We start from the raw sequence: 26,396 nt of genomic DNA on the forward strand, positions 1-26,396 counted from the left end.
AGGCCTTCTCTTCCTTACCTTAGTGGCAAACGCATGGGTCCAACGCACTGCCTGTGAAACCACGGCTTGTGAAACATTCAGCTGGGCTTTGAGGGAGAGGTAGCTCTGACTCTAGGAGAGTTTAAGCCCTGATGGAAACGACCAAAATTTGTGCTTGTCATCATCAAAAAGCACAACCAGAAAACAAATAACTCTGCTGCTTTGTCAGCCAAATCAATGAAATGCCAAACTTTATATTCAGAGAGAATGTTTTATGAAGAATTTTGCTCTGAGATGTTTTGATGCTTTGTGTTACGATATTTTAAAGCCATATTGTGTAAATGAGTAAAACCCTGTAAATACTTTATAGCTGAGTATGAGAGATGCACTAAAAGAAATGGAGTTAATGTGGAAACTTTTTATGGTTTAGATATGGAATTTGTTTTTTTAGTTTATAAGGTATTAACCTGAGAAACCCATCATATAATTTCTTCACTGATCTGGAGATTCTTACTTTTTTTTTTTAAGTCATCTGTCCCATTTCTTGCTCTATAGTGATATTTTTATACCATAACAACTTTTTCATATCCACACACCGAAACAAAACCTAATACTACCAACTGCAGAGGTCACCACTTCTCTGCGCCACTCTAGGCTGGAAATGAAACCCGCAGCCCTCGGCCACAGGACACGCACATGAGCTATCTCTCCCACCTTGTGCCTGTCTGGGAGTCACCACTGCCCCTTCCCCACACAGCTCATCAGGCTCAGAGCAGCCCTTTCAGAAAAAAGTTTGCTTTTCCTCTTATTTTTAGCGATAACTGGAAGTTTGAGTCCCCACAGTAGGGCTCCACACTGTTGATACGATGCCTCTCAGTACTGCCTTACAGAGGAAGAGATGGCTTGTTCAGCACTGCTGGCCTTCCCCACCAGCTGGCTGGCGGCTCCCTTGCATAGAAGCCCCTTCCCCAGCAACCTGCATTACTCCACTAACCCAAAGCTAGAAGGGATAAGCGTTTTGAACGCTGAGTGCTCTCAGACTGCACCACAGAGGTCAGTACCAAGCACCTTCATTTAACAAAGAACCCAAGCGGCTGCGGGGCGGACAGCTACCTGTCAAATACCTGCTGACTACACATTACAGCTCCAGCTTCCATTTCCAAGTTTAGACCTCAAACAGTGCATTTTGCACTCGACTTGCCTTAGACTCCTTCCCGTTCCACTCTACGCTGATGCAGTAGCAACAAGTTACAGTAAGCCCTGAATAGATATAATCCAACATGCTGCCACTCATGTGCCATCGCCTTGGTCTCCTACTTTTTGGTTTCTGACATTACACAGTTACCAGACACTGCCCCAGGCCTGGAATGCTGTATACACTGTAGCACATATACACCATACCACTGTATATGCTAGAGTGTATATACTATACATGCTGTATACGCTGTTATATAACTTCAAGACTAGCTAAATAAATTTTTACAAAAAAACCCACAGCTTGTCTGCGTTGTAGAAACTGTTTCATCACATCATTGCTTAATTCTTTAAGGGGGAGGGTAGGGTTTTTCTTGGCTGTCACACCTCCCACTGAATCTCTTGGGTTGTTGGGCCCAGTTTGCCTATGCAGCAGGTAGCCCTGCTGCTGTCTCTTACAAAGAATGGATGATTCCATCCACATAACTGAATGTACCAGCCAGATCACGGGGGGTTTTGTGCATTCAGGTAGGGAAAGATGGAGCAAGTGGTGAGGAAGAGCTTCTGCCTCCTCCTGGTGCAGAGCAGGCTGTCTTCCAGGAGGCTGGTCTCACAGCTACACTACTTACGCATAAGACCGGGATCTATCTTTAGCTCATGTCTGAAGAACAATGCTGTTACTTCTCTCTCCCCCTCCAAATGTTCCTATTACAAGCAACAAAGGAAAGTTATTCTTGCTGAAATAACTAAAATATAAAAGAAAATCATGGTAATATTTGGCATTTTTAATTTAGGTTTGTTTTATTTAAGTTTAATGTTAATTCCATGCTGTGTTTCAGTAAGAACAATACAGATTCTGTATCTGTGGCTCCAGTCAGATATCCAGTAGTACAAATTAGCTTCAAGTTACACATACTGAACAAAAGAGGTTGAGCGAGCGAAGGGAGATGGGGAAAGGGGAGGGAGAAAGAAAAATATTGAACACGCATGCAGGCTTATCAATGCCACCTTCAATGCTAACCTGCTTTGAGGAAAAGTAAAGAATAGGCAAGAATGAGCAGCCACGGATTGTTGAACTGTTACCAGCACCATGATTTTCAGCAACATTTCAGCAGTTTGGAAACTTTTGTTTTTATACAGTAAAACCACTACAATATATGTCCCAATGCAACCTGTAACTTCAAGCTAAACACCCAATTAAGTTTTAACATTGGTATAAAATTCAGTTTAAACAGTTATAAAAAAAGAAAAATGCCACCACATGCGCACTACCTTGCCATAACAAATCTCTCCCCTACAAGTCTAACGGCCTTCAGGCGTAACATCCACTTCTAATGGCAATCTCGCCACATCTGGCAGGAGACAATACAGTCATGCTGAAAGAGCCTTTACGCAGTCCTGTTAGTGTCTTAACCTAAAAGCTGGCACCAGTAAAATCCACAGAAATTCACTCTTGCCTTTAAGAACTTTTAAACTGTGTAAAAAAAAAATAAAAATAAAGAAACCCAACAGGGCAGGAACCTAAATTCTGAGACCCAATGTAAAAGTCAGATTTGGTGGTTCTCAGAGTGACACTGAGGGTTTTTGTGGGGAAGGGGAAGGGTGGTCAGAGATGGGTTCTCTTGTTGGCCTTTGTGTCTCACTGGTTTTCATCTTCCACATCCTGCAGCGCTTCTTTATTCTGTTCTTCACCTATGAAAGTGTTAAAAGGAATGAAGATGTTAATTTTTTAAAAATGAGACCTGCAGAACAGCTTAACAAGCATCTAGAGATTAATAATTCCATGCAAGTACACACGCTCACTCACACACTTGCATAAATGACACGCACGCACTCGTAGCCAGTTCTGGAGTGAAGCGTTTCCACGGAAGTTAAGCCTTGTCATCACCTCATGATGTTTCACACAGAACTGTAGCGCAGGCTATTAGAAGACACACTCTGTCATAAGGACAAACGACAAACCACCCTTTCTGAAAACTGAGACTGCGCACGTGATCAGTCCTGGTGATCCAGAGATGAACAGCCAAGACAAAAGTCATCAGAATGGCTGCAGATAAACATCCTTAAATCAGAAAATACCTTTCCAAAAATATCATTTCTACTCCAGAGCACGGTAAGGCCATCTACTCACGAACTACAGAATGAGATCAGAACAGTTTTTAGAAATTAAGACTTTTTTTTGCCCAAGTCCAGTCAAGTCTCAACAGCAAAGTACCACAGTCAATTTTTTAAGATAACACTGATGGCATGTATTACTAGAAGTACCAAAGGAAGTATGAAAAACCATCCCTACTTCAAGTCCAACATGACAACAAACCCTAAGATTGAGCCTATTAAAGGAAAACATTTTGTGGAAATTAATTTCTCTTGAAAAACAGCAAGTTTGGACATATTCAACCAGCTGCGACATGCGGTGAAGTGGAAGTTTATCTGGTAAGGCTCCTGTACTAAGTGTTTGGTTATACTTCAGCCGCCCTGGGCGAGATGCATGCAATGCCTTCTGAACGTCTTCGTCCGATTTCTACTGCAACAGCAGTAAGTTCGAGGTAGTTCAGCTAGTGCCATAACACATGCATGATTAAGGTAATTGATAAGAGAAACTGAAAAATGTTTTCTTTACAATTATCCTTAACCATGTGAGATGGTACTCTTAAGGGCAAGAAACAAAAACTACCCATGAAAAAGATTAATTTGCAATAAAATCCAATCAAATGAGACTAATGACTTTCAGCATATAACCAGAATGCCTGCTCAGAGCATGTCCAGATACAGAATTATCACCAGGTACAATGAAAGGTGGATTTTGAAAGAGGTGGCCTAGGAACAACAGACATCTGACATTCAACAGCAATAAAATTTACATTTAAAATTACATAATAGATCATTTAGGAGAGGAAAGCAGAGACCCTAGCCCAGGAAGATGATTAAAAGAAGATCTGAGCATGCTCTAGCCAACGCACTTAAGCAAATACTCCTGTAACAGGCGATTGTGAAAGTACTTTTCATGCCCAAATATTCTTAATATCCATCCAGGTATGCAGCTCAGTTCCCAAACACGTAAGTTACTTTGGATCTTAGTCAAGTATATTGGACCTGGGTAGGGATAACAGGTCACAAATTGGTAGAACATTGCGTAGCCCTGGAATGGAGTCAAAGATACAAGCAGTTTATCAGCAGCAAGAGAGTGACAGAGGCAAGCACGATTAGTGATCAGAAGAAAACTGGCGCTGAAAAGTTCATTAAGCCATGACGAAGACTTACAAAGTAGAGTTTTTAGGAAATGAACAGTTGAGCTTTCCTTTAGGAATCTATACAGCAGGAAAGAAGGGGAAAACAGGAATCATATGAAGACGACATTACAAGCGTGAAAATAAACTCAACAGCTCCTCTATGACATGGTTAAAAGATACAGTAAGCGAGATGAAAAAGTGTAGCAGCTGAGTAACGCCTGATTTTAGAAAATCATTCCCGACAACCTACACAAATGAAACCAAAAGAGGCAGAAGCTTAACACAAAAGAACAAGTCTTTATCAAGTCTCCCCCACCCCTCAGGAAACTGGTAATTGTGATTATCTTTCTCAGTGCCACTATTAACTTTTACCAGTCTTCAAAGGCTCTACCCATTTTGGAAGCAACAGTTTTAAATGCACTTAGCATATAAGCATGGTATGAGGAAGTGATAAAAACCTTAACTTTTCACCTATGTCTAAATATTACGCATAAAATTGTGGTGCAGTTCTTCAGGTCCACAAAAAATACACTGTTTAAGTAGTCCTGCAGCATTTTAAATTTTGCAATCATTATCTTTCTGGCATGCATCGGAAACGGTAATAGGATAGTCTGAAATACTTCAGGAAGAACAAAAATATCTATTTTCTATGAAAACATGAAACAAGAAGTTTGAATCTAGATTATACAAAAAGAAATACAAAGAGCCTCTGTAAATAATCTTGTTGAACTTCTACAATACACAAGATACACATTAGTCAGCTCACATGCAAATAAAGATTGCTTTTGGAAGATGTTCTAATGCTACTGTCTCCCAACAGCAATCCAGCCTGGTTACTTCACCAAAATGGCTTCCTCAGTGTTCCCACAGAGCACCAGGATATTTGGATCCATTAAAAATAATAAATTAAAGAGTCATATCTTAATTGTGGGAATTGGGAACAAATGCCTTTTTCCAATGCCCAACCACGGCAAGACAGGCATCTAATAATACCTGCAGTATTTAGAGCAGAGTCTGTACAGATCCACACATCTGCTTCTGCACCATTAGATAATCTTACAGCTCTGAAAACAAGGTGTGGTCCCTTGCCAGGGATTTAAGCACTAGGGTGCAGGGTAACCAAGGAGCCAAGACTTCACATGTTTACAGTTTTCTCAGTTCTGTCAAAAGCCCAAAGAAGTAGGGGTAAAATGTGACCTGCAACATTCAATACTCATGATCTATGCAAAGCTATCAAGTAACAATGTTTCTTTAAAACAAACTCATCAATCTACACAAAAACAGATAGCAAGTAAAAAGAGATTCTACAATTGCTTTCAAATGGACACTACACCAATAAAGTACTCCAAAGTAATGCTATGTGGCTATCCTCATGCTTCAAACATCTTACACTCATTTATCTGAAGTTAAGTGACAATGCTGTTTCAAACCTCTGTACATTTCTAAGTACGTAACACACTTCAAACAGGACTGACTTTCTTTAACTTGGAGGGGGAAAAAGCTGTTTCCACTTGTCTCTCCAGGACATGATTTTTACAGAAGACACAACTTTATTATCAGTAGTGAATTAAACATACTCTCTATCTAGAAAGATTAATCAGTGAAACAAAAGGTATAACACAAAAAAAACCTAAACAAGAATAAATTTATGCTTAGTATTGTATGTGAAAGTGTTAAGAGGAAAAAGTCCATTCAGTATGCCAAAAGCACACTTTTAAGTTTAAATAACTATCAGATGTTAGTAAGCAGAACCAATCAATGTCCCACCCTCTGGTACTTCCAGGGGACATAGTATTTGCTCTGGCAATAGCCCATTTCAGGAGTCACAACCTAGCATTTTTGGGAGTATTAAAGTACTTCAAACATCTCAAGTAGCAAATAAGATTTCCCAAAGCTTTTTTTTTTTTGTAACAAAAGTATTTTACAAAATTCCTTTTCCTCTTCTCTTTGTACTCCTTCATAAGAAGAGTAAAAGATATGGAAAGTGCTGCAAGGTGAAGTGATTAGCATGATGGCAGTAAATCTTCCACTAAAATGCTAACAGAAATATTGAGTGACCTGAAAAAAAGGGGAACTCGATCATATGTAATACTTCCTCCTGCACTGGAAATTCACATCTGGTTGGAATGACAACCACAGATTAACATGACAAGCCATAAGAAAGAAAAGCTGAATTAAATGAAGTCACCACTTTTAAAATAATCATCGATGCCTGAAAAGCCAGGTGAGGAGGAAAAAAGTTACTAATTCCACACCACCTTCCTTCAAGTGAGAGCTGAAAAGCTTTTCAAAAGCAGCTGGTATCACCCCTAGCAGCTTATTCAGTGTTAATAAAGGACAGAAGTTCAGGAGGGTCAATCGTTAGGAGAGACAGAAGTACCACACCAAACCCATCTACATTTCCATGCCGTTTTCTGGGCAGAGCTCAGGGGACAGCAGCATTTTAGAGCTGTTTACTTACCATCACCCTGCATGTCTGAAGTCCATAGTGTCAGATTATCACGTAACAACTGCATGATAAGTGTAGAGTCCTTATAGCTTTCTTCACTCAGTGTATCCAGTTCTGCAATAGCATCATCGAAAGCTGCTTTTGCCAACCTATAAGCACAGAATAAATCAGATTTAACATCTATTGCTGAACAGAATCCAGAAGCACACAAGTTAAACCTATGCCTCAGAACATTTATATTCCAGTTTGGCTACGTGACATCCACAGCTTCTGTAACAAATTCTTCTATTATTTAACAGTGGTTAGACATTCATCAAAGTATCTCCCATCAAACCCAGTCACTTTGCGTGCTTATGAATTTTTGTACTCAAGAACATTGATTTATTAAAAATTTTTACATCTTGTGGTACAACTGATCACGGTCCACTAAAAGCTTAAAATAACGTATATTAGGTAACCTGCAATGACAGGAATAGAAGACAAACGATATTTGCTTCAGTCATCAGTTGTATGCTCATACAAGCTGAGCCCCTACAGAGAGATGAGCTATTGTCATTCTGTACATGTTCACAGAAATTAGTGACATGATCCCTCTTACCCTGTATAATAGCCAACAGCAAGAGAGGCAAGTTCAATCACCTCACACTTTTTGCAGGCTAAGGGCATGCAGAGTTATCAGGGCAAGCTGTTAAGCCACCATTAACTGATCAATCCAAGGTTACCACTATTCTGCTTCTCACACAGGATCTACTCCCAGATAAACAAATGGGTCTGGACCCAAAAGAAAATGGCAAAGTTGAAAACCTTTCCAATGAATTGGCCTCAAACAGAGCAAGTCAGTAACTACTAGCAGAAGAAAGCCAGCCCGGTGTTCCCACTGAGGAAAAGCAGTGACCCCAGTAGCAACCACTTCTGATTTGACACTGACACAAGAAATCCCCATCTTCCCAGTCACTACGTACCTGCAGGCACGATCAGGAGAATTAAGAATTTCATAGTAGAATACAGAGAAGTTGAGCGCAAGTCCTAAGCGGATAGGATGTGTTGGCGGGAGTTCTGTCATTGCAATATCACTAGCAGCTTTATAAGCCACCAAGCTATTCTCTGCAGCCTCCTTCCTGTCATTTCCTGTGGCAAACTCAGCCAGATACCTATGGTAGTCCCCCTTCCTGAAAACAGAAAGTTAGAAGTCAGTAGTCCTTACTTCCCCACCAGCCACTAAAATAACAGCTTAGTTCTGAAACTGATGTTTATATATTCCCACACAAAGGACACTGCTACTGGATTACCGTCTAGACAACAGTGCATTAGTACTTGAGTGAATTTTAAACCAGACAGGAAAAATAGTTTGGGTTCACTTATTTTCTAGCATTGGTACACAAAACCATAGTATTACCTTCTTCATTACGAAATTGTGTCTCTGTACAACCGCATCTCATCTAAACTAGGTAAGTTTTGATCAGAAGGATAGAGATAATTCAACTACAGGAAAAAACACTCTGATCATTTCAAGATTTAAACTATGTTTAAGAAAGTACAAAATATGCATCAAACTAGTGAATACAGCAACATACTTCAAGGCCAAGTTTCACGTAACAATGCAATTTTGAAGTTGACACTACACAAGTTATCCATCTACCTCATTTTCTTCATGAGTGTAGTACAGCTCACACAAGAAAACACTGAAGCAGGAATGTGACTTCTACATTTAATTCTCAATTAAAGAAAACAGTTGCTTCTTACATCAAAAAGAGCTGCACAACAGCTTGTGTTAAGTTCTCACAACCTTATTCCAAACAACATCATCTATCCAAAACCACACAATCAGGACACTAACACCTCAAAAAGTAGCCAAAAAAGGGTATTACACAGACATGATGGAACTGCCTCCTTTCCTGAAGGGGTTACTGTGGTTGAATGGGCAGAAAACATGCTATTTCTGTCTCTAGTTCAGAGACAGTAAGAGGTCCTTGCCTCACAAGAAGGTACTTACATTTTGTAATAGAAAACCTTGGACTCGCCAGTGTTAGCTGCTGGAATGAGGTGTTTGTCCAGTACATCCAGAATGTCACAACAGATTAACTTCAGTTCAGTCTCAACCTATTAAAACAAATAAAAACAAAATGAAAAGAGGAGGCGAGGTTAGCACATCGTACTAAAAGCTATTTCAAAAATATCCAAATATCAAACAGGCAACATCATAAAAATCCAAAGAGGGGGAAGACAGAAGGAAAAAAACCTCAGCTGTTCCACAGGTGCATTAAGCAAAACAGTTCTGCATAACTAGCTGGCACACAAGCGAGGCAAGGATTTGTGTATGATGAAATGCATAACTGAATAATGGAATTATAAATTCCCTGGAAGACAGGTGCATTAAGTTTGTCTCAGGATATAATTCCTTACTTCAAGGCTTGCATATCTCCTAATTCCTTACATTTTTGATCTTGGAAAGCTGCCCTAAGTGGCAACAGTGAAGGGGACAATTTGAAAGTAAGTAATACAATCAGCTAAACTCCATTACACCAGAGTTAAATGGCACCTTCAGAACAAGTTTCTAGTGACTACTTGGGAGGCAAAGCTCTAACGGAAGAGCCCTAAGACAAAAATCATGGAGTATCAGAACAGAATAAAGGTGTGCCACACAAACAAAAAGGTCAGGTACAAGAGAAAAAAACAAACTGCAGAAGATACAGACTTCAGAAACAGGCAAAAAAGGCTAAGCGCAGCAACTCAGAGAAAAAGCAGAAATCATCAACACTGAGATCTGTGGCCAAAGAAAACCAACATATAAAGTCTTGTTTTAAAATCGATATTGGATATTAATAACCAAAGTTGAAAACACAGTCACATCACCTTCATTTTTTCTAATTTAGAATATAAAGCAAGGTCTACAAGGTTAGGTTTTACCACAGAAAGTTTCACACCTGACAGCAAAGAAACTACGCATACCCACAAAAGCTAAAAACTGTCTTTTGACATCAAATTGCCAAAACCAGACTTGCTTTGAGCACCCCATGTCATTCACAGTAGGAGCGGCTGGTTAAGTGCAGATAGTAACCTACTGCTGCTGTTTCATGATTTTGCAGTAACTTTCACAGCTACAGCTGAAGACAACTCTGGCTCAAGCTATTTTTATGTACTATAAAGTAGAGGTTTTTTGAGCAAAGGCATCAACATCAGTCACAAGAAACTACCAGACACTGCATGTCTTGGATCACAAGAGCAGCCCCACTGAGTCCACTATCCCTTCCTATCCTCCCACCCATGCAAGTTTTGGTTTGGTGGGTTTGGAGGGGGTGGGGGTGGGGGTGTGTGTGTCCATACTTTAAGCTTTTTTTTTCTTGCCATGTAATATTTTTATCACCATATAGCTCCCAAACTATTGGGGTTTGTAACCACAACATCTATCCTCAAAAGCTGTTAAAATAAGAGATCCAAAATAAATGTTAACTGGCACATACATACACATACCATTTGTACAAAAATGGCTTAACAGACTTGCAAAAGTTCCTTTAGAGAAATTTATCTACAGTGAATTTCATGTACAATGTCAGAATGCCCTAACATTCAGAGGAAGGGTTAGAAGTTGTGACAAATGCTTAAGGAAGTTGCTGAAATGTGGTCACTTGAGAAGAATCTACTTCATATATTCTTGGGCTACAAAAGCTATAAAACCTTTGGCCAGCAGTCAGTTCCTGCAAACTTCTTTCCTCTTGATCCTCTTTTTCAATGACTTCTTTTGCAGACAGATCTTCAGCAAAACTGCAAAGAATTAAATCAGTTTCTAATCCTCTTTTGTTAAATAACCATACACGTACAAACTTCTATTTCATCTCAGACAGACCTTTTTCAGCTTTGCTTAAAGGATCAGTCACACAAGTTAGAGATCAGCTGCTGTCCTGGGCAATGTAGGTATCTGACCAAGCTTAGTTTAAAAAAGGTTTAATACAAATCAAGCTGTTTAAGAAAAGAAAACCCACAAGAAAACCCTAAAAGCTCTTTTATGAGAGCAACTGCAAAGCAGTACACCAGCACAAAAGCCCACACTAAGCCTGCTCAGAGCATTCAGAAATGGCAGGTTTAGGGTCTATCACCATTCCAGCTCCAAATCACATATGGGTCTAGCAAGGAAAAACTGGTCATCCCAATGGGTGCACAGGAGCCCCCACAATCCACCCTGCCTCTTTATTTCAGTGGTAGTGCTGGCTTAATCAGATTCTAGACTGTGTTCTTGGCTCTGCAGATACAAAAGCTTGTAAACCACCTGGTGATCTAAATAAGGAAACTTATTAGAAGCACCCAAAGGAAGGGTAGCCTGTACTAGTTCTTTGACCTGTTTTAATATGTAGCCCCCAAAATAGCTGCACCTCACAAATGAGATGCAACATGAAACTAGAACAGTAGGAAACAGTTGCTAAAGCCTGTAACCTACCTCCCTCCCACCCCTGCCAAAACAGACAGGCCACCCATATTTATGCCAATTCATAGCCTAACCTTCCTAATAAGAGGGGAACAAGAGAGCCCTGCAGCTGCCCCAGAATACGACCCAGGTTGTCAGAGCACTAGAAACACATTCTCATATGCCACAAATACAGACCAGTGAAAGGAAGGTAAATGCCTGTCCTATGCTATTAGGAAAGGGATTTGGTCTTACTGCAAGGAAGTGAACTGTATTATGTGCAGACATATACCACTTCATCCTCTCAAGGACGAAGAACGCAAGCTTCAGCGCATTCTCGTCCACAGAGATGCAGTCAGATGAGAAAGCCAGGGGCTCTACTTTTGTGTATCCAAATGGCCACAGGACCCAGAAAAGCACCCTCTCTACAAAGGAAGTAAGTGGCATTTTCCCCCATGGCTATGCGTGTTTTACTACGTTTATGTTAAGTGGTCTCAATAAAGGCACAGCCTGCCATCTTCCATCATCTCTGTGTCGCCTACTGTATGCCTCGGACAAAACCAGCCCAGCCCTACTCCAACAACACCATCATCCCTTAAGTTTTGCCCCAAGTCATGGTGCCTAGTAGCTCAAACTCCAAACATTTTAAACAGCCATGTACTAAATTAGAATAAATACTGATGTAGACCAAAACCATCAAATAATTACTTCCACACAAACTACACCTTCTGTTTCAGCTTGAGCAGCACTCTATAGCTGAGCAAGGTCACACGTGGTTCTGGTGGTAGGCGAGAGAGATGTGTTTTTCTTTTCTTTCTTTAAACTTGGCCTGTCAGTCCTCAGACAAGTGTTGGATGTGTTTGGGGGTTTCTTTTGGGGGGGAAGTAGTGAATGTGCATATGTGTTTATTCCCCTTCTTCAGACCCTTTCAAGCCTGGGAAGGGTCTCCCAACAACACTGAACTATGCTGAAAAAATGCTACAATAGTGGGTACTGACAACGTAAGCAGAATAACCAGAACTCTGCTGAGCCTGCCCTGGTATCTTGTCAGAGAAGCACTGAGCATAACAGGGCAGCTGTGCTATTGCTCCAGCAGCAACACCAAAAAGCATCATCCAAACCTTTGCAATATATTCTTCAGGCCCTTACTGCTCCCATGCCATCTTGCCAAACCCTTTAACACTCTTTATAGCAGATGCTAATCCATAGTAAGTCTCCCAGCAACTACAAACAGGATCTGGTCTTCAGCTACAGACAATACATAGAAACTCTTGGAAAACTCAAGGTAGTTGACAGCTAGTCTTTCTCCAGCACAGAACTACATTAGTTCTCCAGAGCACTGTTCCACCAAAGCAACAGTGATGCTATTCACTTTAAGGATTTAACAGCTGAAGATACTGTTGGCATGGCACTGCACTTCACGTGGCATCTCTCTCTCTCAACAGATACTTCAAGGACTACATACATGTGTTTCTTACACGTCAGTCTGTTCTGCATGATACTTGCTCTCTTTACAAAGAGAGATGCAGAACAATGCCTTTTTCACAGTCCTTTCAAAAACAAGAAAAAAGTCTTTTCACTATTAAAGGATCTTTGGCAGAAGATAGTAACCGCCCACAAAACACTGTGCAAAAAAAACCCTGGAAGCATGCAGTATAAGACAAATTTAAACAATCATCAGATAGCTATTGTCTTATATGTTCTGTTAGAAAGATTTTAAACACCCATCAAGAAACAGTATTTGGGACTGTATGTAACCGGCAGAGCCTCATCCCATCAGCATGCCAGCATAAAATTAGAAACTCACAACTTTAACAATTCCATGGAGCAACAGAAACCCTGTGAGTCAACAGAAAGTAGTCCAGAGCCATTCCTGAGAAAAGATTTCCAAGCCAACATCATTTCCATTGGTGGTATATGAATCAGTGCCAGGTGATATAATATACTCCACTGTTTCTCTGGAAGTGAAGGTCTGAACCATGTGGAGGCACTTGTCCTCAAATAATGGAGATTAAGACTCTGTAGAAATGCGTGGGATTTAAACAGTATGGGAGCATGTCTGCTCCATGCTAAACCATCATTTAAGGAAAGGGCGGAACAACCACTCACTGTTCTAATAACTGAAGGTTTCATTAGCCCTTACTGATGAAAGTCAAAGCTTGCTCCAAGTTCTCCATTTTAGGTAAAGTTGCACAGACTGAATAGACTCAGCATGAAGTTATGTGCATCAGGTTTTTCCCTCCTCCCCCAGCAAGAGAGAGAAAATAGCAAGGCCCTAGAGGTTATTACATATGCAAGTTTCACAGTTGAGATGACCATGACATCTTAACATCCCCCATCCCCAGGAACATGGAGTACTTAATCTCAGAGCAATTGCTTTAACGGCTACCAGTGTAACTGACCAGTTTAGGGACAAAAATTAAGAAAATCTGTATTTTAAGAACTAATATGGCTTCTCTGACAGCATCTATCTCAGCATTCATTTCAACGCAGGCATAGCTATCTGAGCTAATAATAAGTCTGCCAGTTCAACTGTACAAGATAACTAGGCAACCATTCTTCACTGTCACCCAACTGCCAAGCACTTAGTTTACAGCAAGTTTTCATCTGGGCAAAAAAAGTAACAAAACAAGACCAACACACATGAAATGCAACTATCACAGTGATAAAAGGCAAGGTAAAGGAGCCAAATAAAGCGGCCAGTTGGCTTACACTGCCTGTCTTACGCCAAAAAGAACACTGAAGATCCCTCCCCATTGGCATTTTAACCAACAGTGTTAATATTTTGAACTTTGTAGGACAGAGTACTGCAATAGCACCAAGTGTCAAAGTCTGTATGAGCCAAGCTTCTACTTCTGATAAAGTTGCTTTAACAGCCAAACATCTCCTTTGACATGGTTAATTTCCCCCAAAAAAGTTGCATGGGATAAGTCAGGTTGGAGAGGAAAGAATAAGGCCTTCTGAGCATATGCAACCTCATGCTTGAGTAAGTAGGGAAGAAACAAAGTGCCAGCACAGTTCAAATACTCAGCAGATATGTAAATGCACTGAAGCAAACACCCTCCCTTTCTCCTTCAAGTCTACTGCCCTCCGAGTGTTTACACAAGAACACCCAACCTCTCCCCTTCACCAAATATATTTTTTTCTTCAGACAAGGAACAAACTTCATCCCTTCACGACTGTCACCTCATTACAGGTCATCACACTGCAGGCAATCTAGAACACTGGAGCAGTTTACGGCAAGGGTAACAAAACTGGATCTTAGCTAAATGGCATTATGTCAGAACATCAACTACATCTTACCATTTGCCGATATTCCCGAATCATTTTTAATTTATCTTCTCCACCTTTGTTTTCTTCTTTCTGTTCAATGCTGCTGATTATTCTCCAGGAAGCTCTTCTGGCTCCAATCACGTTTTTATATGCAACAGAAAGCAGGTTTCTTTCTTCCACTGTCAACTCCACATCCATTCCAGCCACTTTCTTCATTGATTCAACCATTTCTAGGAGGAAAATGTCAGACAATTATTTTCACAGCTAAGGCATCTTTCAAACCATTCAAGAAAGTTGTATGTTAATGATAGCTTATGAAAACAGGCTCCCTCCTCCTTTTATACACAGTTATTCCTCACTTTTATACTGGAATGTTCCAAACAAATCAATGAGCATGTAGACAAAGGAAGTATCTGATGTTCTTTAAATGCATTTTGACAAGGGTCTCAAATTATTTAAAGATAATGTTGTGGGGTGGGTTTGTTCTAAGAGACAGACAAAAAGGATTTAGCAGCAAACACATTTTTCACAGCAGGTAATAGTTATCAGTACAATCCTACAGGAACGCATGTTCTTCAAAGTGCTTCAGAAAAGGCAGTGAATAGTGAGAAAAGCATGAGCAAATGTAGGGTAGTTTTCAGCACAGTAAGGATAAACTGAAGAATTACAGTATGCTCCACTGATTTGTCAACTAGGATACAGTGTAACATGGTAATTAACCAAAAAATAAAATCCATATTTGAATAGAGAAGTATGAGTGCTGTTATAAGGGAACCAAGTCAAAGTTCCAAGAGGAAACCACCAAAAGAAAAGTTAGGTGCTTGGAGAAGTAACAAAAAAGTCATCCTGAGGATAACCAGAGCAACCATATCCACCCATGCCAAGCAGCTATTTATACTGAAAATTAACACACAAAAAATAAATCAATATTTATAGTTTAAACCTTTTGAAAAGGGCTTCTAAACCTGAGGTTAAAAAAAATTATGACTAAATATAGCTTTCCTATACTCAAGTGGAAGCAAAAGCTTGAACTACTTAAGGAAGGATATAATCCTTTCATTACCTAACCACATGATTGCTTGTAACATATTAGAAAAATAAAAGCAAAAAACGTTAAATATGCACTAATTGAGAACCTAGTAAGAGACATCCAGGAATCATACATTTTGTCCCAGCACATAGTACTTCAGTTCATTCACCATTTACCTTCCAGCTTCCAGAAATGGTGGGAATCCCACAGACAGAAAACACGACCATTAACGAATAAGACTAAGCCGCAACTATCCCATTTACTCAACAGGACAATTGTCTCATAGCTATCTGCCATGTAGAGGGGCACTAGAATGACACAGAATCATAGAATCATTTAGGTTGGAAGAGACCCTTAAGATTGAGTCCAACATATTTAGCTTCTGCCAAGAGCATGATGATGTGATTAGGCTATGTCTCCCACAATATGATGCTTTACTGCTCTGTGGCCTATTTTCCTTGTCCTCTCATCACTCCCCATCATTTTACCTCCTCCTGTTCTGCTGTGTCATGGCAGCACAAGCAATGGGAAACTAATGAAGTTTAACTGTCAATTTTTTCCTTGGGTGCCAAAAGTCACAATCTTAACAGGCATCAGCTATTTTAGCAATGGAAACTGTAGGCTCAATCTTTTTCCCTGGCAGGAACAATGTTATCAGTCTCCAACAGGTCTCTACATGTGGAGGACAAAATTTTATAGTGGCTCTATTCTTACAAAAAGTGGAAAAAAAATCCCTACATCCACTAAGGATTCAATAAAACTTTTACAAAACACCACCCTACTATTGCAAAATGGTGAACTTTTTGCTGAAGATTTATTGCCCTAAACCACTCCACATACATAATTAATATTAACATAAGTGTGCAGTCTTGTGATTTAAGCTAGCTAAGTTAAAGGAAATATGATACAGTTACGATATGCGATTTAAATAACGCAAGCGCTATGACTTATTTCCTGAAGGATAACCCTACCATCTACACAAAGAATTTACTTGAAAGCTATAAATTTTAAATTATGCAAGTTAAGCCATCTCATATTTTCAAGTTTCTTGAAACAGTAGAGCTACACCCGAGATAACAAGCCTGACAATTTTTGTGAACAAAGATGACAAATGGGAGTTAAGACTTGCAGTCTCTGCTACTTGGGTACTTTTGCCAAGCTCCAGCAAGAAATGCAGGGCTTGTCCTTAAGCTTAGTGATTAAGTGCCCTCAGGTAAGAGGGGTAATTGAAACTACATCTGCAGTTTAAGAAATTAACCTGCATTTGTGAATGCACAGCCCTCTCTTCAACCATTCGTTGTAGATGTTCATGAGCTGAAGAGATATCCTCTATGTAAATAAAGTGTAGAGAAAGGATGTGGTAGTCATGCCATACTATACATCAATGACACTCATTCCCAGGCATCCACCATCACTCTGAAGGTCTTTGGTCTAATCCAGATGACCATTACACTTTAATCAAACACGCATGGTTTTAGATATGTGGCAAGCTTAACTAACCAAGATACATTAACTTCGTCCCATTAGATCTTCTCTGAAGTTATGAAAGCCAGAAGAAACTGAGTAACAATAATACTGTCTCTGGAACTGGTAGGTTTCTCAAGTACACCAAGAAAGTACTTGTTTTATCAACTGTACTACAGGTTCCCTTCACAATCTTCTTTCCTAGAACCAGATTTGTCTAACATGGAAATTTAAAAAAAAAAACAAACTATACACAAGACTTGCTGTTCCCCATGAGTATCTGATTCTCAGAGCACACTCACACATATCATTACAAATTTAATCAATTGCTTAGCTTCTGCGGGATTTTATCCACTGCTAGCCTAAACATCTACAAGTCCCTGAAACAGAGGTCTAACATCTCTGTGCACTGGAGGACAAATCAAAATTAAACTGAGCAATAGCCTTTACAGAGGCATACCTAAGACCTAATCCTACAAGAAGCACAGCCTCTGCCAGTATATATTAGCACTGTTGCATCTCTTCAGTCTTCTGCAAAGGAGGTCATTAACTATCATCTTGTAGAACCACCATAACCATGGAAACAACGGCACCAAAAGACAACAGTCAACCAAGCGCTCAGAAGTACCACCAGAAAACAGGCCTTGTCACCCCAAGATTTTTACAACTGTGAGTTGTTAATAAGCCAAATAGACTTCTGGCCAAGTGACAGCCATCAAGAATAAGATGCTGGGGGGCGAGGAGGGCACCTAAGGTTTTCTTTACTTGTGCTGAAGCACAAAACCCTCAAGCTTCACCAACTCCTTATACTAGGTACATAGCCTCTCAATACAATACACTTTCATCAGTGTATCTTCAAAAATCTTAATCCTTTACTAGTTAAATAAACAAGTATCTTACCCGAACAAAATACTTATCAGCCTACCTACAAAGCTGCTGGAGAAAAAGGTTTCTAGTTTAGTGAAAAGCCCAATTTTACTTACAATACAAAAATCTGGGCTGGTATTTCATCAAGACAAAATAATATTATGTATACCTTGTCTTCCATGGTAAAGCCATAATCCAGCCCTGAAAGTTTAAACCTGATGAATAATCTTAAGAACTCAAGCAATACAAAAGCAATAGGACAGTATATCTGTATCTTCTCCAACAGAAAACTAATTATACACAAAAATAAATCCATATATGCCCACCAACAGAACAAATATTTTATATTCTAAGTACAGCTTTACCCATCTGGAAGGTTCCACAAGGAGGTGAAAAGCTCAGAGACCATTCAAGACAAAATACAAGGAGGATTACCACAGTTATGACATCTCATTGCATACGCAATCCCGAGATGCTTACACTGCATTATGGAAAAAGTACTTATGCAGATTCAAAAAGACAAAGATTGTAGTTTACGTGGTTAAATTCCAGCCTTTCAGTTGATTGTGGCTGTCACCTTATTATGCTACTGTCAGATCATGCCACCATCAGAGCAGGAAATACCAAAAGTGTAAAATATGGAAGGACAGGGGAATACTCTGGAGAATGACACGCTTGCCCTAGATTTATATCCTTCCCCAGGCATTTGCTGTGGGCTGTTACAAGAAACACCAAAATAAGTAGGCATTTGGTCTGATCAGGTTTGTATATTCTTGCAGAAAAGAGGCACTTAACTGAGACTCAGCCTAATATATGACAAAACTTTAATAATGCCCATGCCATTTTTAAAGTTCCTACACTCTACTACTACAACGAAGATGCTTGGCTCTCACTGCAAAAATTGCTGATTCACCTCCAGCCACTGCAGAGTAACAGTAGGGATACACATGCATAGCTCGTACAGCACAACGGGTTTGGACAGTGGTTGCCACCGAGCCTACAAAAGATTTTTAAAACAGCCTTGTATGTGGCTTGGCATTGGGGTTTTTTGTTTTAATACGAAAGAAAGATTCTGCCTTACTCTAAGCTAAAAGTAATGGGGAAGGTTGCAAGTGTTGAGAAGCATACGTTTGATAACCATCTACTAGGGGTGATCCCACAGACTTTGTACAAAGGGCACAGTTCATAAGGAAACTCACTAGGTCACAAAATAACGTATGCCTCTTTACCAGATAAAGATGAGAAACTTTTAAGTATTTGTTGCTTCTCAAGCTCTAGAAATCCCAGCAACTCAGGAGAACTGGAATGTCCCTGTGTAAGGAAATACAGAAACAGGTGATGTACAGCACATTAGTGAAAAAACTAGAAACCTTCCAATATAAGACACAAAATTTAAGAAACAGTAGACCATACCAAAGGAGTAGCTAGTATCTGACAGTTCTATCAAAGTCTGTGCTTGTAACAGAGACTACTTGGCCTAAACAAAGGCTGATGCAGTAAAGAGAACCTGCTGGGGCAAAACTACAGTATTTGCAGCCTCTAGTTCAGGTATCATTTAGTGCTTAAGTATCTCACTAACCATGATGCTACAATATCTGATTTTTTTGTTTCATGAAGCATCTAGTTATATAGCATACGAAGGGGCACTCATCCGATTTTCAACAACAGAGTCTACTTCAACCTTACTGCTGAAGTAACTATCCGATGCCATCACACCCACTGGCTCGACATTACTGCAGGACAAACAAGAGCTAGAAACTTTATTAGTGGCATGCTTAACTTCCAAAAGAGAAACTACTTAAGTGAGAAAGCTTGTTAAAATAAGAACAGAAAGAAAGCTTGCTGAGTAAAGGTGGGATGGAGATGACTTGATGGTCGTCATCCTGAAAGCTCAAATCAACACAAACCTTAGGAAAACCCAGAAGGTGGCATTCTTAAATATCATGAAGTTAATAGTAGCAGAAGCACAGCACTTCAGAAAACGAAGTTGTATTTTCAGTTAAATCCTTTCTATTCCCCTTATCTAAGGGGGATAAAGCAGACCAAGATCTTCAAGCTTCTAAGCTGCTGGTCAGTATCTATTTCAGCATTTTAGGAGCTAAAAGCTGCAAATGAGCATCGTGTGATGTGAGGATGTGTAGAACACAGCAGAAAAAACAAGTCTTCCCACACATGTTCACCATAGAAGATCATGCAACCAGTATTCAGAGAACAATCAGTACAGGTACTACACTTGTACTTGTTCACTCTTGGAATAAACAGATGATGATCAGTAGCAAGTCACAAGAACCCAAAATAAAGTATCTTATCCTAAACTGTCATGTGTATCTCTCAGTTAAGACTTTAGTAGCAGCAGCAAAGTGGCTAACACTATGTCAATTTTCAAGAAGGGTTCCAGCAGACACTCAAGAGGAACTATAGAACTATTAACCTAACACTCAAAGGGGTCAAGCTATCAGGAATGACATTAAAAAACCTGAATGAGCGGATATATGCATAAACACTATATTGGGGAGCATGCCCTTCTGCAAGCACAAGTAATACCTCACAAATCTACTGCGATGCTTTGAATGAGTTAAGCATATGAACAAGGAAGACATGATTGATATAGTCTACCTGGATTTCCCAAAGGCATTTGACAAGGTCCCTCACCCAAGGCTCTTTAAGGAACTCAACTGCCATGGGATAGGAAGGAAAGTCCTCACATGGATAAACATTTGGCTGAAAGACAGGAAACAGGGTATGAACGTAAGACTCAAGTGTTCAGAATGGAGAAAGATCACCAGTGGAATCACACAGTGATCTGTGCTGGGAAGCATGCTAACATTTGTAAGTGATCCAGAAAAATGGAAGCAAATAGTAAATACTAACTTAGTAGCAGCAAACTGCTGAGAACACCCACAAAGACAAAAAAAGAGCTGAAGAAACAGGGCAAGCATATTTTCTTCATTAAGTGATGAGTCTAACTGTGATGATTAATGCCCATAGATTGCATTCTCCCCAAGAACTGCAGGCCTCCACCTGGCATCAGTGGGCACCATCCTATTCACTACGATGATTAGCTCCAAATTTAAGCCAAAATAAGATGGGGCTCATCTTTTCATCCATTCAGAACTCTTCTTCTGAACACACTATTACACTGCCCACGTTAGGTTTTTCTGTTCTCTTAAGAAATCCTGCATTTGGCAAATAAGGCTTAAGAGATGGCTAAACCAGTCCAGCAGCTTACAGGGAAGTGGGCAGGTGACTTTCCCTTCTATCCCTATCAATTTCATCATGCCAGCTCAACACTTCTTTGACCTCTCAACTGGCTGATTCAGGTCACCAGCTCAGAAAAAAATAATCAAATCTTGCTTATAATTTAGAGAACTGAACTGGCTCCAAGGGTCAGACCAGAATCCAAGTAAGCATGAGAAATAGCCAGGGAAGAGAGGACATCCCTCTTTCAACAGAGAGGTGTCAGATCAGCTCACCCCACTTTGCAGCACTGCACCTTTCGTTTCTAAAAGCATAAAGTGAACACTACATTTACGCATACACTCTTCATAATTTCTGCATTTTTTTCCCAAAGGTCTCCATGTGTTTGAAACACCCCAAGTAGATTATTACAGGCAAGCAGAGCAGGGTGCAACTACTGAGGTACTAACATTGATAATCCTATCTATAGCATGCTACACTTACCACAATGAACGGGTTTTCTATAAAATGAGCATACAAGAACCTAATAACTATATTCCCAGAAATTAAGACAACCAACAGGCAGGGGGGGGAAAAATACCAAAGAATATCCATGGCTTAGACTGTAATTTTGTGGAGAAAGCAGCAGGTTATACTGCTATTCCTTGTCTAAGGTTTACAATGGCTGGTGCAGCCAAGATGCTTTCAACATATGATTGCATGACTCTGCAATATATGATTCTATAAACCATACCTGTACTTTTATGCAGAGAAATAGATGGGTTAAGGCTAAGTTATCCAAGCAACAGTGGTATTTTCTGCATAATCAATCCTATAGACTACCACAACTCTTTCTTGCAACAAGAACATGATTTCTAAGCCATCACTTTCATCTCCAAGCTGTGAACACATGCTTTTTAGAATACAAGAGGGTTTCTCCAGTATTTCTAACAAAAATTTTAGTTCGAAAGAAAACATTGGCAAGTCTAAAGACTAAGTCTCATCATACATTTCTCTGCTTGATTGAGTTCTGCTACTAAGCAATTTTCTAATACAAGTACTCAAGTAACTTAATGGACACCAACTCAGCTTCTGGACTCCTTGCAGAGAACCAAGCCATCTAATTGTAGAGGTTTGTCTCCTTTGGTTGCTCTTGGTACCTCAGGAGATTCAAGAAGGCCATTACAGAAAAAGGCCCTCTCATACAACTCTTCACAATCAGAAGTTAATTTTTATGGCCCAGTATGTTAAATTTTGTAAGTGGTAACTGTTTACAATATAATTCCTCCGACATTGTCTAGGCCATACTCTAGCTACCTTTTAGATCCTCCATTTCTTAGGGATTTTTCTGCCTTTCAGCACTTTCACATTTACCGAGTTCTGAGACAGAGAGCAGTCATACCCCACGTCACTAGAACAGCAACAGCTTTGACAGACAGCTGTAAGTACTAACCATTAATGTGGGGGGAAGGAAAAAAAATCAAAACCACTTAGGTGTGCTTGACATTTGCTTGAAAGAGACAGGTCTTCTGCAAACTGAAATTAATATGCAACTTAAATTCCAATTTGTGACATAGTTTATTGATTGATTCTTCATTAAGCTGTAATTTCAAGACCTACTACTGAGATTCTTTTCTAAAATGGGTTCAAATCTCAAACTGAGTCCACTGCTGCACACCTTACTGCCTCATAATAAATACACATTTCCCTGATAGACGATTTATAAAAACACAGGAGTCAGCTGTTAGCTTACTGTGTTGGGAGTCAGGAGAGCTGTCAAATAGGGTTGATTGTTTTTTTTCTTCTCATCCGTACTTTGACCTATTATCTGGTTTGGGGGGTGGAAAAATAACCAAACACGTATTTCACCTCACTTGAATTATACCATATGTAAATTTGAAGTCATACCCTTCAAAACCTGTTGTACAAAACTGCTGTCTAGAGTTTAAGCATCCACTTACAGTCTATCTTGTGTCATAGCGTGTTTCTCGCCTGATTAAAAGAAAGATGTTACCTAGCTTCCACAACGAAGAACTGGTTTCAACATTCAGCAGCAGTCTACAGGAATGCAGATACACACATTCTCTTGATATGAAGAGCTCATATATTAGTAAGATAATTTCACAAATCAACACAACGTTACCTATTAAACTTTTTTTAAAAACAATTGTATAGTTATATACTATTCTATTAATAATAGCCTTTGAAGAAACAGCAGTGAGATTTATCACAAAGCTTCCTGTACTATAAGTAAGCTTCCTGGCATTTTGTGATTTGTCATGACATGCCTAAGCAGATCTGTGAAGATAGTCAGACACCCAAATCTCTTAATATCTCTAGAGATCAGGGCTTAAGTGCTACTTACACTGCAGAAGTACCTAGAAAGTTGTCCCCTTAATCTGGGCCAATATACTGAGTCCAGTACAGACACAGGACTAGATTTCCAACAGTTCACAAGTACAGCTCTCATGACTTTGTAAATTCCTTAAGTGGGTCAGGTAAGTAACACCAAAGCAGCTACAGTTAGATGACCACCGTAAATGCTCCTATAAATGCCATGAACCACACATAAAAAACAACCCATCACACACCATTCTTTTAAAGTCTCAAGGAGAAAGATGGGACAGAACTTAAGGTTATCCTAACATTAAACATGAAAAATTGGCATTCCACACTCATATTCAAGTTACAAATCTCTTGTGTATTCCAACATATTTGTAGACAGTACTTACCATCATACCATTCTATATGTGCCAATTAATACCTGTGACCTTATGACCACACACATCAAAGATCAAACTGAAGAGCAAACCTAAGAATAACTTACACTTTCACCATACTGCTTCCCAAACAATTTTGTTCACAGAATTATTTACCAGTCTCAGCTATGATCTTGGCAGAACTACAGTGCTTCATATAAACAAGAACAAATTATGCCAGTAATTTTAATTGTTTCAGCTGAACAAGAATACAGAATTAGTTGCTAAAACAGTACCTACAGTACATGTTCTTCCAGGCCATGGACACAATACATGAAGATGCATTTAGAGCAGCTAGCAGAATTAGAGGGTGCACCTTAAATTTGTTTACCCAACTTTATTCCAATAAATTTTGGAATTCCAAAAACTGCAGCATTGATTTAAACATGACAACTTTTAGTGTTCCCTCCTAAATGATAACAGTCTCATTACCATTCAGAAGTGATACTGTGTAAGAAGTCTTTTACATTTTGATCCAGCCAGCTTGTTTTGCAGACATCCACGATACCAGTAGAATAGAAAAATCCATCCAGAGAAATGCTGCACCAAGGCAATCCCCACTAATCAATTTTTATTAGTTGACAGGAAGTTAAATTGTTTTGCATTGCAGATCTCTACAATGGGGAAGAGTCTGATTACTTTCGAAAGAACTGATTTACCGCTGACTTTAGACCAGAGAGACAGTCATGCCTCAAAAGCTCCCAAAGATGATGAATCCTCCAGGATGTTGGCCAAGCATCCAACTTAGGTTTCCACTCCAACCAAAGCCAGCTCTTTCAGTTGCACTGACTCATACCATACCAGGTGGAGAACCCTTTCCTCCCTACTCACCAAACCAACTCCAGTACCGCTGCTGGGACTGAGACTGCGGGTCAGAGGGAAGGAAATGCATCTTCCCATCTCACACCCTTTAGGGTAGGCAATAAAGATACTGAAAAAAAACCCCAAACCACCAACAGAAGTTGCACACTTACTGTGGAATTGCATGCTTCCCTCTGCTCAAGCCAATTAAGTTCTGGGAGCTTTTTTCCCTTAAGTTCTTACAGTTACTGTGGAAGCTCTTTGACTCCTCTCATTTAGTGGAATTCTTAATTCTACCTTATTTCCCTACTAGAACAATCACAGAATAAAGTCTTATTTAGGCTTTTTTTGTCGTAGTTTCTATTTTCCCTCCCAAGACATGCATTTTTCAGATGCTTTGCAATAGTGCTATCAGAAGATTTCTAAGCACAACTGAGTAAAAATATGTCATTTGACAAGTACTTGGTCATATTGTCTATGAAAATTAGGAACAGAAAGTATTTGGAGCATCTTCCTACCTCTAAATGAAGTGTAACTGCATTCACACTTTTTACATACAAGGATATTTATTTCACTTTAAATGAATAAACATAAGGTCTTAGGGCAAAAGTAACAGTCCCAGAAGAGTAACATCATCGAGACAATTAAAGGCCCTTTCTGTTATATGCAAGGGAAACATGTTTAAAGAAACAGTCGCAAGACAGACATTTCTGGGGCAAGACACAGCATCCAGGGTTGCCAGTTCCCGCCCTCTACCACTTTTTCTTTCCCCAGATATGATCAGGCATAGCGCACAAACTTACAGGGGAAAAAGGATGAAATTACGACACTGTGAGGAATAAAGCGATCTGTAATAATTTCTACCACATAATGAAAGCATATACATTTTCTTTAGGCAATGAATTATCATGTACTCGATCCCTCCAGGGTGAGAGCTCGCTCTCTCTAGGTTTGCCAGGGGCAACAGTATCTCCAACCAAAGGCAAAGGAAGAGAAAGAAAAGCGCTAGCCCCCTCCCCCGGGACCCAGCAAGCCGCTCCCCAGCATCGCCTCCCGCGGGGCCGAGCGAGCCGGGCACCCACCTTCCGGAAAGCACGGCACTGGGCGTTGTCTGCGGCGAGCCGACCTCAGCCCCACACCGCCGAGCTCCGCGAGGCCCGGCCCGAAGGTAAGCAAGGCCCGGGCCGAACAAAACCACCTCCAGCCTCGCCGGGCAGCGGCATGACGAAAGACAGTGGGGTCTCTTTGTCGGGCCCCCCGAAGCGGGGGGCGGCTCCCCTACCCCCCCCCCGGGACTCGCCCTTCGCGGCCGCCATTTTATTCCCGGCTTCTGCCGCCACCGCCCCCCGAACCGGGCCCCGCCCAGGCCCAAGCCACCAACTCGTTCAGGCCCCCCATCCCCAGCTCCACCAGCCCCTTGGGGCGCTCCCAGTCGCCATTTTGTCTGTGCCCCCCTCCTCCACCCCTGCCCCCCCTCCCCCGCCCAGCCGCCATTTTGTGGCCGCTCCCTCCCTCTCCCCTTGGCCTTGCACGGCCTTCCTAACCAGCGCTCACCATCGTAGCGCTCAGCCTGCTCAGCCAACTTGGCCTGATAGACGAGGTCCTCCCGATCGTCCATGTCCTGCAGGCGGGGCGGCGTCGGGGACTGCACGGGGCGGATGGAAGCCGATGGGTCTGGGGGGCTCAGCAGCTACCAGCTCGCTGCTCTCCGGGCAAATATGGCGGCAGCACCTCCTCCCGCTGCATCCGGGCACTTCCGCAAGTGCGCGCATGC

General features: G+C 40.6%; 1 protein-coding gene across 2 annotated transcripts; it reads right to left on the minus strand.

Annotated features, from left to right (window-relative positions):
- Positions 1-1,948: 1,948 nt before the first annotated feature.
- YWHAE (tyrosine 3-monooxygenase/tryptophan 5-monooxygenase activation protein epsilon) lies at positions 1,949-26,396 on the minus strand. Of its 2 annotated transcripts, XM_075771303.1 has the most exons (7): positions 26,177-26,379; positions 14,555-14,754; positions 8,846-8,952; positions 7,815-8,021; positions 6,865-7,001; positions 4,435-4,481; positions 1,949-2,865 (listed from the first exon to the last, which is right to left on the minus strand). In XM_075771303.1, the coding sequence occupies exons 1-6, from the start codon at positions 26,238-26,240 to the stop codon at positions 4,474-4,476; spliced, it is 723 nt and encodes a 240-aa protein (XP_075627418.1). In that variant the 5' UTR covers positions 26,241-26,379; the 3' UTR covers positions 1,949-2,865; positions 4,435-4,473. The 2 variants fall into 2 exon arrangements, with proteins under 2 accessions (XP_075627418.1, XP_075627417.1); XM_075771302.1 differs by lacking the exon at positions 4,435-4,481 and having other exon boundaries at positions 26,177-26,396.

The sequence above is a fragment of the Balearica regulorum genome, chromosome 19 (assembly GCF_011004875.1).
Source record: "Balearica regulorum gibbericeps isolate bBalReg1 chromosome 19, bBalReg1.pri, whole genome shotgun sequence".
Classification (NCBI taxonomy): domain Eukaryota; kingdom Metazoa; phylum Chordata; class Aves; order Gruiformes; family Gruidae; genus Balearica; species Balearica regulorum.

Bases quoted from the DNA above. Each gene is read 5' to 3' on its own strand.
- YWHAE (XM_075771302.1), bottom strand. From the start codon at position 26,240: ATGGACGATCGGGAGGACCTCGTCTATCAGGCCAAGTTGGCTGAGCAG. The intron at 14,755-26,176 runs GTGAGCGCTGGT...TTTTCCTCCTAG, and splicing joins GCAGGCTGAGCGCTACGATG to AAATGGTTGAATCAATGAAG. The intron at 2,866-6,864 runs GTAAGTAAACAG...ACACTTTCATAG, and splicing joins TTCAGACATGCAGGGTGATG to GTGAAGAACAGAATAAAGAA.